The 15944-nt window shown below is 39.1% G+C and overlaps 1 protein-coding gene across 2 annotated transcripts in view; it reads left to right on the top strand.

The window, feature by feature from the left end:
- Positions 1-12545, top strand: part of LOC131678723 (protein Star) — a 140679-nt gene extending 128134 nt beyond the window's left edge. For both annotated transcript variants that reach the window (XM_058959002.1, XM_058959001.1), the window contains exon 5: positions 11589-12545. In XM_058959002.1, coding sequence (XP_058814985.1) covers positions 11589-12113 — 525 coding nt within the window. In that variant the 3' untranslated portion in view covers positions 12114-12545. The remainder of the gene's footprint in view (positions 1-11588) is intronic.
- The last annotated feature ends 3399 nt before the right edge of the window (positions 12546-15944 follow it).

Here is a 15944-nt window from a genome sequence, read left to right as displayed (position 1 = left end):
CCTTGAGTGGATTAGTTGATTTTTCTTATAATGGAATAGGTGCAAAAATTAAGACGTCTAGGTCTCATCCCTGAATAGAGTATTTGAAACAACTGCAAAGAAATATGAGAATGTGGAAATCCAAGATAGAATTTCTTCTAGTGTGGTAACACTTGCTTATAGGCTCAAAATAAAATGTATTGTGATTTTTATTTTTTACATCTTGTAAATATATAAAAGACCCATGGCTCCTCTAAGCTGACGCATTGAGCCGTGCCAAATAAACGAATTGAAAAAAAAATAGTTTACTCTCTTCTATTAGTAAATTATTTGAAAAAATGATCCTAACTAGAATGATGTCACATATCAATGAGAATTCTATTTTTCTTCCCGAGCAGTTTGGATTTCGTATTGGACATTCAACTTCAACTTGTGAGAGTAACTAACATGATAAAGGCAAATATCTCAGAGGGCTATTCCACTGGAGTTGCTCTTCTAGACATCGAAAAAGCTTTCGACAGTGTTTGGCACAAAGGATTAATTGTCAAAATGTGGGATTTCAATTTTCCAATTTACATAATTAAGATAATTGAAAATTATCTTACTAACCGTACTCTACAGGTTTCTTATCAGAATTGTAAATCTAATAAGCTACCCGTTAAAGCAGGCGTCCCTCAAGGATCAAGCGTCGCACCAATCCTATACAATATTTTTACATGTGATCTTCCAAATCTACCTACAGGCTGTAAAAAGTCACTTTTCTGTGATGATACTAGCATCTCAGCAACTGGGAGGAGTCTTCGTATTATCTGCAGTTGACTGCAACGAAGCTTACCTGAAAAATGGAAAATTTCCACTAATGCGGCAAAAGCACAATTGATTGTGTTTCCACATAAGCCTAGAGCTTCTTCTCTTAAACCAAATAATAACCATATTATTAAATTTAATGGTTTGAATTTAACGTGGACAGATCAAGTTAAATACTTGGGTTTGATTTACGATAAAAAACTCACTTTTAAGGATCACATTGAAGGAATCCAAACAAAATGCAACAAATATATAAAATGTTTATACCCTCTTATAAATAGGAATTCTAGGCTCTGCCTAAAGAACAAACTATTAATTTATAAACAAATATTTAGATAGGCAATGCTATATGCAGTGCCAATCTGAGCAAGTTGTTGTGCTACTAGGAAGAAAACGCTTCAAAGGATTCAGAATAAAATTCTGAAAATGATTTTGAAGCGTCCTCCCTGGTTTAGCACAAATGAGTTGCACAGACTCGCAAACATAGAAACAGTAGAAATTATGACGAACAGTATTATAAGCAACTTCCGAAAAAAATCGTTGCAATTTTAAATTGCAACGATTAGCTCTCTTTATAGTTTATAAGTTAGTTTATAAGATTTGTTTAGCTCCTTATTCACAAGACTAGTAGGTTTAAAACTTCCTACTGAAAAAATACTTAGCTGCGAAAGCATATTATATCTTAATAATAATTAACTGCAAACAATAGGGATGAAAAGTCATCACTTTCAGCTTAATAAATTAAATTTTTTCAATTTACATTTCGATGTTTTTCGGGTATATGGAATTCGGGCGAATGGTATTCGGGTTTATGTTGCATTCGGGCGAATGTCTTTTGGGGTATTCGTGGCATTCGGGCAAATGCCATTCGGACGAATGTGATAGAATCCATGCTTTGCACTTCAGCGGACGGAAACGACCATCAGACAGGTGGTTCCAAATACCCTGCCTACAAGAGGGCGACTGCAGATTCCCCATGCAAGAAGTGCTAGTACGCTCATACGCTTTCTGGGGAATGGGGCATTCTGGAAAATGTCTTTCTGGGGAATGGTACATTCTGGGGAAGGGAATTCTGGGGAATGGCTTTCTGGGAAATGGCTTTTTGGGAAATGGCTTTCGGGGGAATGGTATACAACCTAATTATTCATTGCCAGCGGATTCTATCACATTCGCCCGAAAGCTATTTACCCGAATGACATTTGCCCGAATGTCACATAAACCCGAATGTCATTTACCCGAATGCCACGAATACCCAAAAGACATTCGCCCGAATGCAACATAAACCCGAATGCCATTCGCCCGAATTCCACATACCCGAAAAACATCGAAATGTAAATTGAAGAAAATTAATTGATTAAGCTGAAATACAAATTTTATTACATTTAATGCTATGGAGAAATTAACACTAAATCTATCCCTAATAAACATCCTATGATCCAAGACCCTAACGACCTGTTCAGGGTATAATCCAAACAATAGGTGGAATTGTTGGACTATATGGGTTAAAGTTCGTGTATAATTTTTTTTATTAGGGATCCCAATCCAATCACCTGGTTTGTATGGTTTAACTAGGGTTTCCAGTTTTAGGTCCTTTCGTGAGTTCTTTTTAGACTTTGTAGCTGTTGGTACCGCTTGTACTGTACGTAAAACATCCGTACTAGCGTTTTTCTCTTCAAGCTGCAACTGCTTCAACACACCATAGAATGTAGGATTTCCACGGCTTAACAAACCGTTCCATTTATTATGCCAGCCATCCACATTATTGGAGGTCCTAGGAATCTTTTTCGACACATTTTAGAAAACTGACCACAAAGCGGGAGGGGGGAGGGGGGGGGGGGGGTGAACAGTGGCCCTCGAGAAACTTTTTGGTTAGCTTCCTTCCTACCGAAAATATAATTTTCACTAATGTAAGCCAAAAAATCGTCGAGAACCTTTGGCCAACATTTCCCCAATTCATCGAATGCCATTGGTATATTTTGATGAAACAAGAAGGCCAAGCCAACAACTTGTATGTAAATGAGTTATATTCGGTGATCTTTTGAATATTTTGTCTGATGACCAAGTTGTTTTAGTTTTCTGAAAAAAAAACTTTGGTTTAGATGGCAAAGAATCCGTGAAGGGCAGCACCGGGGAAAATTTTTCTAGCAACATTTATCACAGTTGTCTCAAAATCTAATATTATGTAGTGGGGGACGAATTCACAGCGAGATTTGCCGGCTGTTTCTATTAGCGCACAGAATGCTGTATCGCATGTAAACTTCATTCTTTTTCGGTAATAGTATATACACTAATGGAACGAAACGACGAAAAATTTCCTCGCCAACACTTCCGTTGACGGTAAAGAGCTGCGCAAATTGCCATGGAACTGTACTGAATGTTCCATCCATAATCCACATTGTTGCTTGTGCTTGTATTCTTAGGTGCTGTGTCGATGCAAAAATCAGAATAGGGCCATAATCAGTGTCACTATTATCTTGTAAAAAAGGTTCGCTGTCTAACGTTTTAGTGTAACGCTCATCGATGTGATTCAAATCGTCACATTCCTGTTGTTCTGGTGGAACATCGCGACGTCGCCGACGTTGAATAATGCGGCGTTGTGCATGTTTACTGAACCTACAATTAGTTTTGGTATAAGGAATTATATAGTTGGCCATTTGGCCTAAGACCGTTGCCATAAATGTAAATTCTATGCTTTGAAAGACATTTAGCATAACAGTCGTTTAGAATATGGGCAAATATTGTATATTAACAATATAGTCCACTCCTGTAAATCCCATACGAATCAAAAGGACATAAATGTAATGCCATCAGTAGACGAAACAGGTTTTTAATCTCAATAATTAATCATTCTGCGATTAGCGTGCGCCGTAGATTGAAATGTCAAACGCGCCCAAGAAGTATAGAAGAGAAAGGTGGGCAAATTGCACGGCTCACTGAAACGAGGATTGCTACTCCGCGAATTGACAGTTTTCGGTGACGTCAGAGAAATCGTTGAGATTAACAAACAAATTTCTCGAAAGTTGTTAATTGACAATATTTGAGCTCTTATGGTGGAAAAAAAAATAGTGTGCAATGGATTCTTGACGTAAATTACGCCATAATTACACTAGACACAGTGGATAATCAGTGCATCTATGTGATTATTAGCGTAAATCGGGAATTTAGCTGCATGCCATAGAAAACATATCCCGCCGTAATTTTCTGTTCACAGCAAAGGTATTGGACATCGGCATAGCTTCCTTGTGATTTATCTGGTGTTGATCATTCGTTAGCAGCAAACAATATAGGAATTTCATGTAATTGTTTTCGCCGACGATTTCTATGACGCGCGCTCGTCAAATGTTTACACTTTAACGAGCTAGCCTAGTATATGTAAGCCGTGGGCAAATTGTTCATTTCCTAACGTGTTGGTATTTGAGTGTCTGAAACCTTGAGTATGCTGCCAGGCCTGCGCAACGTAAGAATCAACAGAAGGAAAAAAAGTGCTGCCAGGCCTACGCAACGTAAGAATCAATAGTTGGGGCTCAGTGTAAAATATTTCGTGGGTTTATCGGCGTAATTTGTTTTTACATCAGCTGCATTTTAGGGATGCTGCTTTAAACTACCAGAATCTTCTCCAGCTGCGTAAGTAAAAATTATCCCAAATACATGTTCTGCCCATAAAAGCATATTGAAAAACAGCAAGCCGAGAAAAACACTATTGAAGATTTACATTCTCATTGAGCCTTATGGATGGGACAACCATGTTTTGGTATTTTTTTCGGTATTTTCATAATAAACCTGGTAGTTATTTGTTTATTGTGATTCAGTGGTGATACAGAATACAATCCAACATAACTCATTTTCGTCAAAAATCCATATGGGACTCTTATGCTTTTATGGGCAGTGTAAGCAGAGAATGAGATTTCCAGTATTTTCGTCAGCGAAATATTTTTCTGTTTTCTTTTTTTCTGTAAACTGTGCCTCTTAATGAACTGGTCAGACGACGCAAAAAAATGATCATTAGAACCAGATCATGTAGCTTTCTCTTGCTGGGAAGATAATAAATCCAAAAAAGTTTTCTCCACTGAAAAAACTTAACACGTTAACATCATGTGGAAATCTATTGAATTATTTCAATCTACAAACACATTAAATACACACCGTTGCCACTTGAATATTCATTCGAGTGTGGGAGATATGGTTTTCAAATGAAATTCATGCGAACATGGTGTGAAAAGCACATCAACATCATAAGAAATACCATTTACTAATTTTTTAAATGAATTAGACGTGAATATCACATTGTTTTACTTATAGATTTCATTGGCAGAAGAATCGGTGAAATCAATTGTTTTACATGTAGAAATACACTAGGGTGATGAGTCCATTATCGCTATGTTTCTATTATCACGCTACCCATTTGAATCCGTTGGTTAGAGCAGTGTCTGCCATCTTTGTTCAACGCATTGAGTCAAATGGTAGCGCAACAATGGGGGCACTCGATTCGTGTTTTCGTTGCGCTCAAACACAATAATTTCACTGTTTTCAGCGCATGTATGCTATTATCTTGGTACTTAACAACGAAGCAAAGCTGTTGATGCCAGTTTTTACGCATTCCATTATTTGTAGGCCGAGTATTTAATGATTCAGTGAGGCGCCCTCCTTAGTATGGTGAAAATAGGCACTTCACCCTACATGTTTTTCATGCGAAAGTCATGTGGAAAATTTAATAGTATGGCAATGATCATTCAATGGATAAATATGTCATATTCACGTGGAATTTGTTTGAATTTAATTTGAAATACCACATGAAATGCTTTTTAATGGATTTTCACGTGAAATTCAAAGGGAAATCATTTTTTTTTGCTTTTTAACATGAGAACGCACATGGAATGATGTTTAATTGCATATGGTTTTATCGTTTCGATTATTTTCAGTGTCCCTAATCTAGAAATGTCGCCACCTCTAATTGTGTTGAACTGCGAATTGTCATTACGTACTGCAAAATTTACAGTGTACTAGTAACCTTTTGTGCCATGGTGGCGCCAGTGTGGTGTCTTTTAAGGAATGTAGAAGTGAACCATATTGTTCTTTTATAATATTGGATAAGGGTCAATGGGATTGAAATATGAAAATAGCTTTTGTGACAATGTGAAATGCACATTTCGAATTCAGCACAGATTCAAAGATAAAGATAGAAGGAATCAATCCCTAAATGTGAGTAAACCGGGCGAACAAGTGGATCACCAGTTTGATTGCGAGGGCTATTTGGTATACAAACTCAAAGAACTGCAATTTAAAAAAGGAATCAACCCCTATGTTGCAGTAAACCAAGCATACCAATGAATCACAGGTTTGCTGAGCAAGGACCTCCGCTTCCACCGCTCGATCTGACAACTGCGCCCTACATGCATCAGTTTGCACCTGAAGAGCATTTGTGGCGTTGGCAACGGAACCTCAGCGGCGTCGGACAGTACACCTATAGGGTTGCCACCTCTGGAGAGGCTTTGACCCGGAGATTTTCACTGACCTGGGGGTGGTGGATTTTGAGTGGAACTAGACGGAAAGCGATTGCTCGGCATTTTATAGCACTTTAATCGCTATTTATTACTACTTTAAAGTAAAGCTGTAAATTTCAACGTTTAAGAACGGTTTTATCGGTTTAATCTGATGTAGCATTTCACTTTCCCGACTGAGTGTTGAGAATACAAAAGCACCAGCTACTCTCGCTGTGCAGGATAAATCGAACGAGAATTGATCTCCAACAGGAAAAGGAGAGCAAATAAGGCAGGGCTGCGGCATCACATGGGAAGCACTATGTGGTGTCGGTTATTCATCACCAGAGGTCGCAACAAAGGGGCAAAACTTATCTCCCTAGCCAACAGTTAAGGGTCGCTGCAGGAGTAGCAACAACACCGGAAGAACTCGTTTGATGTTCAGCTAGTCAGTTTGATTAGAACAAAGCTGCCATACCTTGGTGTAACAGTGAAGTAATTGTAGCAAAATAACTTTTTACACCATATTGAGCGACTTAGTGGGATGCAATATTTCAATTGTAACATATATCGAAATATTACTTTTATTAATTGATAGTAAATTTGATTTGTTTTTCATTTTCATTGCTTTGTGAAAGAAGTCAGCAATATTTGGTGAACTCATCTTTGCCACCTAAAAATCAAGGGTTAGTCGGACAAAATAAATCTGAACCAGAGTAATAGTTAACTTAGACTTTTTAAATATTTTGTAAAGAATCAGTGATTTCAATAAAAAAATGAAATTATGCTTCTTCCCACCAAACCCGGAGAAATTGATGTAAAATCCGGAAATCCGGAGATTGCTCCCGAAAACCGGAGTCTCCGGGTCAAACCCGGAGGGGTGGCAACCCTATACACCTAAAAGCAATGTGGCATAGCCGTATAAACTGTACCTAACACTTAGAAAGCGGTGCAAATGTAAACGCATACTTATGAACCCTTATGGCACTGGACTAGGATTGTAGGCAAGAATCCGTAATTCGGCCAGATAGGTCAGTCTTGAAGAGGCATGGCCAAATATACAAGTAAACAAATAGGAAATGCTCTCTTCTAAGGCCATAGGTAATCTACACCGTAAAATAGGAGAATATCGAAAAATGAGAGGATTAGTAGGGACAAATATGAATCGCGCGGGTAACACTTAGCTTTATTCTACTCTATTCTATTCTAGTCTAACCCTTACACAGCCAGTATTGAAAAGCATCCTGGAAAACACTGCAGTTATTCTGAAGAGTTTTTGTTGTCAACATTAATATTTGAAGCATATTTTCATATGTCGCAAATATTAAAACGGCCAGGCCTACTGTGCAGAGTTGGGTTTGAAGATGTTTCAAAATTAGACGGCAATTAAATTATTCATTCAATGAATAATCTAATTAACGAATTGTTTTGAATTTTGAAAGAGGAAGAAACGAGGACAACCGTACCGACCGTTTCAGTTTAAAGAGTATATAATAAATCGATGGGAGTGACTTGGCTAAGAAGGTTAATGTCACTTCTTTGGTCCTTTGGGATGGGACAGAGGTATTTACACCTTGCCCTGGCTAATAAGCCTAGGATGAAGCTCCTTTACTCGCTCTCAAACTCTGAAATGAAAAATAAAGCAAAAAACTAATGTTGGCAACACATTTTTGCGTTGCTGCCAGGAATGTAATGGACTAGACGTCACTTTCACTCGAATGTTGCCAATTCGTTAATTTAATCGGGATAACACATGCTCCGAAACAACGAGAATCCACAATTGAAACATTAAGTAAACTAAATTCTTTTGTGGGGAACGAAAATTAAAAGAATAGTTCACAGAATGCCATAAAAAGAGGTTCACACTAGAAGAACGACTAGTGAATCCGGTTTTCCAATCTGAACCGACGTATATCCCAACAATTCTTGAATGTTGACCTTTGACAGTTCGACTAGTACAGTTTACAAGGACCTAGATTTCTTTGCGATCTGCTTAGAGCGAATAGGGTCATGCACAAAAATAAGTCCATGCAAGCAGTACTAGTGAACTGGTGACAAACTGAGGTTACAGTATCAGTAAAGAACCTAATACAAAACTATAGGTACAATGCAAAACCATGCTGTTGGACAATCACAAAATAAATTAGATAGCTCTCACCCTATTGCAGATGAACTCTAGAGAAAATTTACAATAGGACGTAAGTAACAATGAGAGATTCTCTTTGGTGTCTTTCTCTTCTGTTCATTACTCGGCCATTTCAACATTTACTACTCTACTCTTTGCATAATATTCTAGTAAAAACCGTCGGCTTTCGATATGTACTGGAAAATTAGTGCAAAGTTTTGTAGTGACGTCGTAATAAACGAAAGAGAAAGTAAACAAAGAGAGGCTCTCAATGTTACTTACGTCCTATTGAAAATTTTCTCTAGAACTCCTCTCACGGTAATCATATTTGTCAGCTACCTTGATCGTGTTTTTGAGATCAAGAACTTCTAACTTCTTCCACTTTCTGTAAACACACCTTGTCAGGAACCGATCTCTTTCTACGCAGAATAAGCCAATCGGAGATAGAAATATTCCTCCCACACGTGTACATATTTTTTACAAGTAATTTCTAAGCCACTATTCTTTTCACATTCCGTTATTGGTGTACGAAAAATGCATGAATTTTCAAGAGCACCCAAATTTGCGTCAGATTTAATCAACGCCTACGTAGATTCTCCAATCAATGCGCGGGTAACGCTTTAGGATAATTTTTGTAAATATTTTTCGAATAAATTAAATTTTTGAGTGACACCAACTCCAGAGTTGTTATACAACAAGAGAAAACCATAGGAATGAAAGTCAACACCACAGCGTTGTACCCTGCGGAGTTGAAATCGTCTCGTCGTCGTCGTCGTCGTGGCAGCGCTAAACTTGTTATCCTGAATGATTTCTCCCGTCATTTCAACGCTCTTCCAAGGTGAAGCAGTTCAGACTAAAACTGGAGCAGTTAACCGAGCAGTTGATTGACCGAAAACCGTTAGTCATATGGGAATGAAAGCGTCATTTAACTGTCAAAGAAATATCAGGTAACTCCTCGCACCAACGAGAATCGCATTTGAATTGCACCATACGCGCGCACGTTAGTCGGAATGAGAAAGGTTACGTTTCGTGCAGGGAGAGATAGTTGTATATGGATTCTCGAGCGAGAGAAGAGCGTGGAGGTTAAAATATCGCGGAAAAACCCTTACCAAAATCTTCTTAATTTACATACTTTTCGAGGACCTACCACATTTTAGCCATAAGAAACCGACAATAGATATTTCGAAAATGTTTGTCAGTCTGAATTGCCACCGTTTACAGTCGGTTACCATTCATAAAAACCATATCGAAAATTGTAAATATTAAGCGACTCTAGTGAAGGTGATGATAAGCTTTCGTTATTGTGCGCTCGTTTCGTGTTGAAATGACGAATAGATTGCAAAATATGATTCAAGATCAATTAATCAATGACATTATTAAGAAAATACTAAGCTTTTCATAAAGTAAATCCTTCAAATCCCATGCTGAAAAAATGTTTATAAAAGGCACGATTTTTGTTTAAATATTTCTGATTTTTCTCTAAACTATATATGCATATGCATAGCGACCACCAGGCGATTTGCTACCGTATCATTCAACGGAACCCTGCTACAGCACGAAGAAGGATGACCGGCGAGCGAATGTTGAAGACGAAAGATTTCAACAAAGACCTTTTCGTTGAAGCATTTCAGCCGGACGATGGGACCGAGAACGTCGATACGGTATATCTAACAAGAAGGATTATGACGCCACAATACCGCGAAAACTGGAATCGCGCAGTAGACGGCGTGCAGCTTACTGGTGGAACGAGACGCTCAATACGCTGCGCGCTGCTCGTCTCGGAACCAGTAGGCGGGTTCAGAGAGCAGTACCGGAGGCAGATCGAGAGGAGCGTAAGGTAGTGTTTCGAGAAGCTGGGCCACTTTAAAATGGGAGATCCAAATTAGCAAGTCAGATTACCACAAGGAGCTGTGCCGAGAAGTTGACGCCTATCCATGGGCAAGGCGTACCGAGTCGTGATGGCGAAAATGAACCCGTGGAGAGAACTATCCTTAACAGATTGACGAAATACACTAACAGCGAGCGCAGACTGTCCAACATGCAGTTCGGATTTCGCAAAGTAGCATCGACAGTGGATGCAATTCGGACTGCGCTCGAGAATGCGGAGAAGGCATCCAAACGAAAGCGAAGAGGAGATCGATACTGCGCTGTGGTCACGATAAATGTGAAGAATTCATTAACAGCGCCATCTGGGTAGCCATCGCCGCAGCGCTGCACAGAATGAGGGCTCCCGCGTGTCTATGCCAGATCCTGAAGAGCTGCTTCTAGAGCAGAGTGCTGCTGTGCGCGAGGAACGAAGGGCAGAAGTCAATGCGCGTTACAGAAGGGGATCCTCAGGGCTCCATTCTCGGTCTAACTCTTTGGAACGGGATGTACGATGGGGTCTGGATACAGTAGCCACCCAGGAAAGTAAAAATGGTTGAGAGACTTGAAGAAGTGGAGGTGTCGGTAACGGAGACAATAGACGCGATCGAGAACTTGAAAGTCGCATGATTTCAAGTGTCTGCGCAAGCCATATTGCAGCGGCTACTAGGTTCCTGTGAGTTAGGTGGTATGCGGCCGGCTCACTTTCTCGCAAAGATGCACGAGCTGGCGGCAGGATTGAATGTAACAGACTATACGCAGAAAAAAGATTTGCAGGTTCAAAGAAAATGTGGATTAAATTTAATAAATAAAATTATTGGTCGGGAGACAATAAATTTATTTATTGACTTCAATAAAATTTATTTATCGGTTCAGTAAAAAAATTTATCGCCCCCTTTTTTAATTTTTTTATTGAAATTAAAAGAAAATTATAGAATTTAAAAATGTTTTTATTTAAAGCAAAAATTTATTGTTGTTCTAATAAAAAGATATTTGCAAGCCAATATTTTCGTTGGTTAGAATGATAAACAATAAATGATTGGATTCAATAACACATATTTTTGGGTTAAATATGCTAAATTTTTCTGCGTGTATTTATTGAAGATGTCTTTTCATCAAAGAATGCCACAAAACAATAAAGCAATTCTTCCCATCAGCGACGGTACAATCGGAAAACTGTCGGAGATGGTTGATAAAAGTATCTGTGTGGACTATCTTGAAAGGAGAAATTTTTAATACCTACTTTTTTGTACTCATTATCATGAAAATGTATTCTGATTTTTACTACTATTATAATACGAGTTCTAAAACACCCATTTATCTACTATCTATTTCAGATCCTTCAAACGATTCCGTTCGATCGCGTGCATGTCAAGGTGATCTCGATCCATCTGGTGCACTACTATGAAGAGGAAGAGCTGATCATCGATGTAGACGAGTACGTGCAGAACATTACCCGTTTTCTACTGAGCAAGTCGTACAAAATGGTCCGTAGCTTTGATCGTAACTTCATTTATCAGTACGTGCATGCAAATGGCGGTCATGGCGGTAGTATCAGTCGTGTCAACAGTGTAGTAGGCGTACCCGATGGGTCAACTGGCGAGGGGAGCGGAAGCAGCAGCACTAGTAACGTGAAACCTACTATCAACAAGATTAGCACCAGCGAGAAAGGCGAGCTAATGCGTAAGGTAATCGGTACTACCTTATCACCATTGCCGATAAGTAGTGCACCGACTGTGAAGGCTGCCACCGAATCTAACCGACCGACCTCTGCCAGTACGGAACGAGGGTTGGATGAAGCAGATTCGCAAATGTACGGCACTAGTTCAACAAGCTTACCACCAATGGTCACTTCCCTGTGAACTGAACAGAAACGAATAACGTCCAGCAACATTTTTTTTCCTGACATCGATTCGAAATAGTGTGAATTTTATAACGAAACTAAAGCTACCAACTCATCATTCCAGAACAGTTATTGCTCTCTATTCAGCTTGTGGGTAGTAGATCCATCCACACGAAAAAGTACCCTGTAGATACCAGCATTAGGATTTAAGCAACGAATGAAACAGATAGCCCCTGATGGGATCCGTTATCCTTATTTTGAGTCTGAACTGAAACTCGATCAATTTTTAACGTATTATGTCGTTTTATCAACGCTCTCTGCATGAATTATGAGATGTTAGGCAAAGGGGAGGTAAGAAGACAAATTGAACAATAGAGAGAAACGAAATAGTTTCATATTTATTTATAAAAATAGCATTTAAAGAAATCGTCAATTGATTATAATCGAATAATTTGCTTATCATTACATAAAATGGCTAAGAAATTAACTTGAGTGTGCTGAGTTCGCACTTTTTTTTAACCGTGAAGTGGATGAAAATGATGAAAAATTTATTGTTTTCCTGTGAAATATTTTAAGTTATGCAATTTTGATGCAACATAAAGTGAAATAATTCTTTTAGGACAGTTTTTTTACTTTCAAAATTGAACAGCTTTCTAAAAATATCCTACACATAAGCAACCATAAGCCCATAAGCCAATATTGTAGGTGGAAACATCCGAAATCTTCAGGTATTTATGAAATTCTGTTTTGATGCGGACGAACGGAAATATTAATTATTTTTGAATTTCTTTACGATAAACTGAATGCGGTCACAGCAGACTCATGTTTTTCTTTGTCGTGAATTATTTTTAACATATATTAATTGTAATTGGTTTCGATTTTGATAGAATGATTGCTCAAACGATGATGGATAGTGGAAGAAAGGGATGGATTTAGATATTGATACTAGCCTCTGAAGGGCAGTTAAAAGATTGAACTGTAAATGAAATTGTTGCAGTTGATCAAGTTATTTTAGAATTGCGATACAAAAGAGGCATTTGCATTTTGAATTTGTGGAAGATTGCATTTTTTTGTGTTAAGAATAAAGCCTGCGCAGTAATGTAGAATTGAAGCGCAAATAGTATTATTTCCATTATTAAAAATACTTTATAATTTCTTCTTTTTCTTAATTATGACTAGTTTATTCTTATATCGAACCAGAACTACTTGTTATACCAGAACAATTATACACGAAACAAGCGATGAAACAGAATTCCTGAATAGATAATTCAAATGAATGTAGTTTTATACATTTATCTTTAGGAAGTGAATTTAGGCTTGTGATAAACAGAAACAAGCAACTGATTGACTACTTATCATGTTTACTCCTGTTGAAAATTACACAGTATGAGAACGTAATGAAGGACATACTTTCTCCAGTATTTTGTTATGAACGCTTTAATAAGCATAATCGATGTTGTGAAACGCCTTTCAAATCATGTATTATCCCTGATACCTAGCTATCATCAGTACGGAAAACGTCTCTGAAGGAGATGGATACTTTGCCAAAGACGAAGCTTCATACGAAAATAAGTTGAACTCAAGGCCAGAAAAAAAAACAATCTTTTAAAACTCAATCGGTCCAAGTCGGAAATGATTCCCACCAAGCAGAGCCGTAGCGTGGTATTCTGACGCCCTTAGCGGGGTCACAGTTTCGCGCCTCTTTGATGTCCACTTTGGATTCGACTGAAGCTCGTACATGTTTGACTGTCGCCCATGTCATGTAAATTCTAGCCGCAAATCATGATATGTAGATTTGCGAAATCACTTATTTCAAGGTGTTGAAGTTTTAGGACAGACAAGTTTTAGGAGCTGTGACCTGCGATTGTAGTTGGTGGATTGTACATTGAAGTGCATATTATTAGATTTGAATTACCAGTTTAAGTGCCGTCACGATATCCTGATTATGTCCTAGACATTACCTGCTCATTTTTATACAAGAGAGTGAAATAAAAGTGCTTTGTGGGTGAATGGAGAACAGTGGGTCTAGTTATGTAAGGTATGCCAACTAGGCTCGATGGAACTATCCAAGTCAGTCTTAGATATCACATACATTTGAAGAAACATCAGATATTACTTAGATCACGCTGTTTTCAACCCCTATTCGGTAGTTTTTACGCCGCCACCCGCGTTACGGCTTGGTAAGGTCAAACTGGTGTCGAAGGGGGTCAATTAAGGTTAGCTGACGTATTCTTGATGGTCAAATCATTAGCGTTTCTGCATTAGAATCGACAGACAGCTTTAATTGATTATAGGATTAGGGAATATGCTTAATGTGATAAATAATGTCTTTTTCGCTTCAGGTAGTTGATATTCGAGCCTTGAGCGCCTCATATACGAGTTCCGACGGAAATTGGGGATTAGATAAGAGAAATTGAGACGGTTGACCGACGGCGTCGAAATGTTGGAAGATATGAGCAGCGGTAAGCGAGTTTTACAAGAGGGAATGAGACACTACCATTGAATTAAAAATTTGTAAGTAGCACCAACAAACATCTAGGGCCCTATTCTCACAGTCACGTCACCTAGTGACTAGAAGAAAATTTCCTGTGAGAATAAAGCCCCTAATTTCAGAAACTGTACGAGATGGCGCTGGGCCTGTGGCCTTCGACTGGCATGGTCCATTTTTATTGGTTTTGAAGTCTTCTTGGCTGGTTGGTAAATATCTGCTCCTACTTGCAGATTGATCCATTCGTTTGAGTGGGGACAATGTGGATCCTACTAGTTGTCGACTCTTTTGACAGTGGGTATGACGCTAGTTCAGGAAAGAAGTGCAGGACTGGCATCTAAGAGACGTAGACGGACGCAGGAGAGAAAAAGGAGATGAGACAGAAGCCGATTCAATGCGAAATTTTCCGATATGACGCAGACCCCAAGGCGATGGTAGGATGATTTTTCATAGGATTACACAGCCTAGATGACACGACGTTACACACTCTAAACTTGTGCTAAATAGAGCTATGTATGTATGTATTTTTTTACTATGAAGAATGCATTTCGCACTGACCCAGTACACGTGCTTAGTAGTTGCTACCACACGGAAGTGTATTAGAGTGGCGGGCTCGACAAGGACTAAACTACCTAACGGGTAATACCGGCTAAACTCCATAGGGCTCCGTCATCTTTCCCCTCCCGGCATTACTTCTGGGGAGGGGGGGGGGGGGCAGTACTTACTGTACTCCCGCACACATCCAGTATGAGGCTTGCTTGGGTGCCCGCTCTGTCACACCCTGACGGTCGCTCTGACACTCCATGTGAGGCTTACTTGGGTGCTCATCATTTACTTACCGTGTGAGGCTGACTTATGTGCTCACCTCTAGCATACCATGTGAGACTGACTTGGACGCTCACCCTACACTCCTCTGCCACGCCACAAGGTATCAATAGCTATAGGTACCAACATTCTACGCTACTACCCTCTCATCACCGTCACCGATTTGGTTTGTCTTGCGTGGAGCTACTGGTTGGCTCTCTCAGTCCCAAGTACGTCTAGTTCGACAAGGTTCGTCTGCCTGTTTGGCCATATGAACATTGAAGTACATACACGCAAATGAGCCTTCGTAGCAATGAGGCCCGGTGTGGCAAGTGCACTGAGAATTATTAGCACGACCCTAAAATTGTGAATACTGCCTATTATGGAGAGAGTCCACATGATCTATTTGCATGCACCGCACACAAATAGCGAATCTGAAGCGTTCCCTTGCCAGACGGTGGTACATTTATACTGACTTATTTTATGACTTATTCCACTTATTTTACAAAGCCTATTCTACTTATTTTAGCGCCCCACCTAAGGTTGGCGCCATTGATG

This window comes from Topomyia yanbarensis, chromosome 2 (assembly GCF_030247195.1).
Source record: "Topomyia yanbarensis strain Yona2022 chromosome 2, ASM3024719v1, whole genome shotgun sequence".
Lineage (NCBI taxonomy): Eukaryota > Metazoa > Arthropoda > Insecta > Diptera > Culicidae > Topomyia > Topomyia yanbarensis.
Note: the sequence above shows the minus strand (reverse complement) of the source record. Positions and strands in the feature narration are given on the sequence as shown.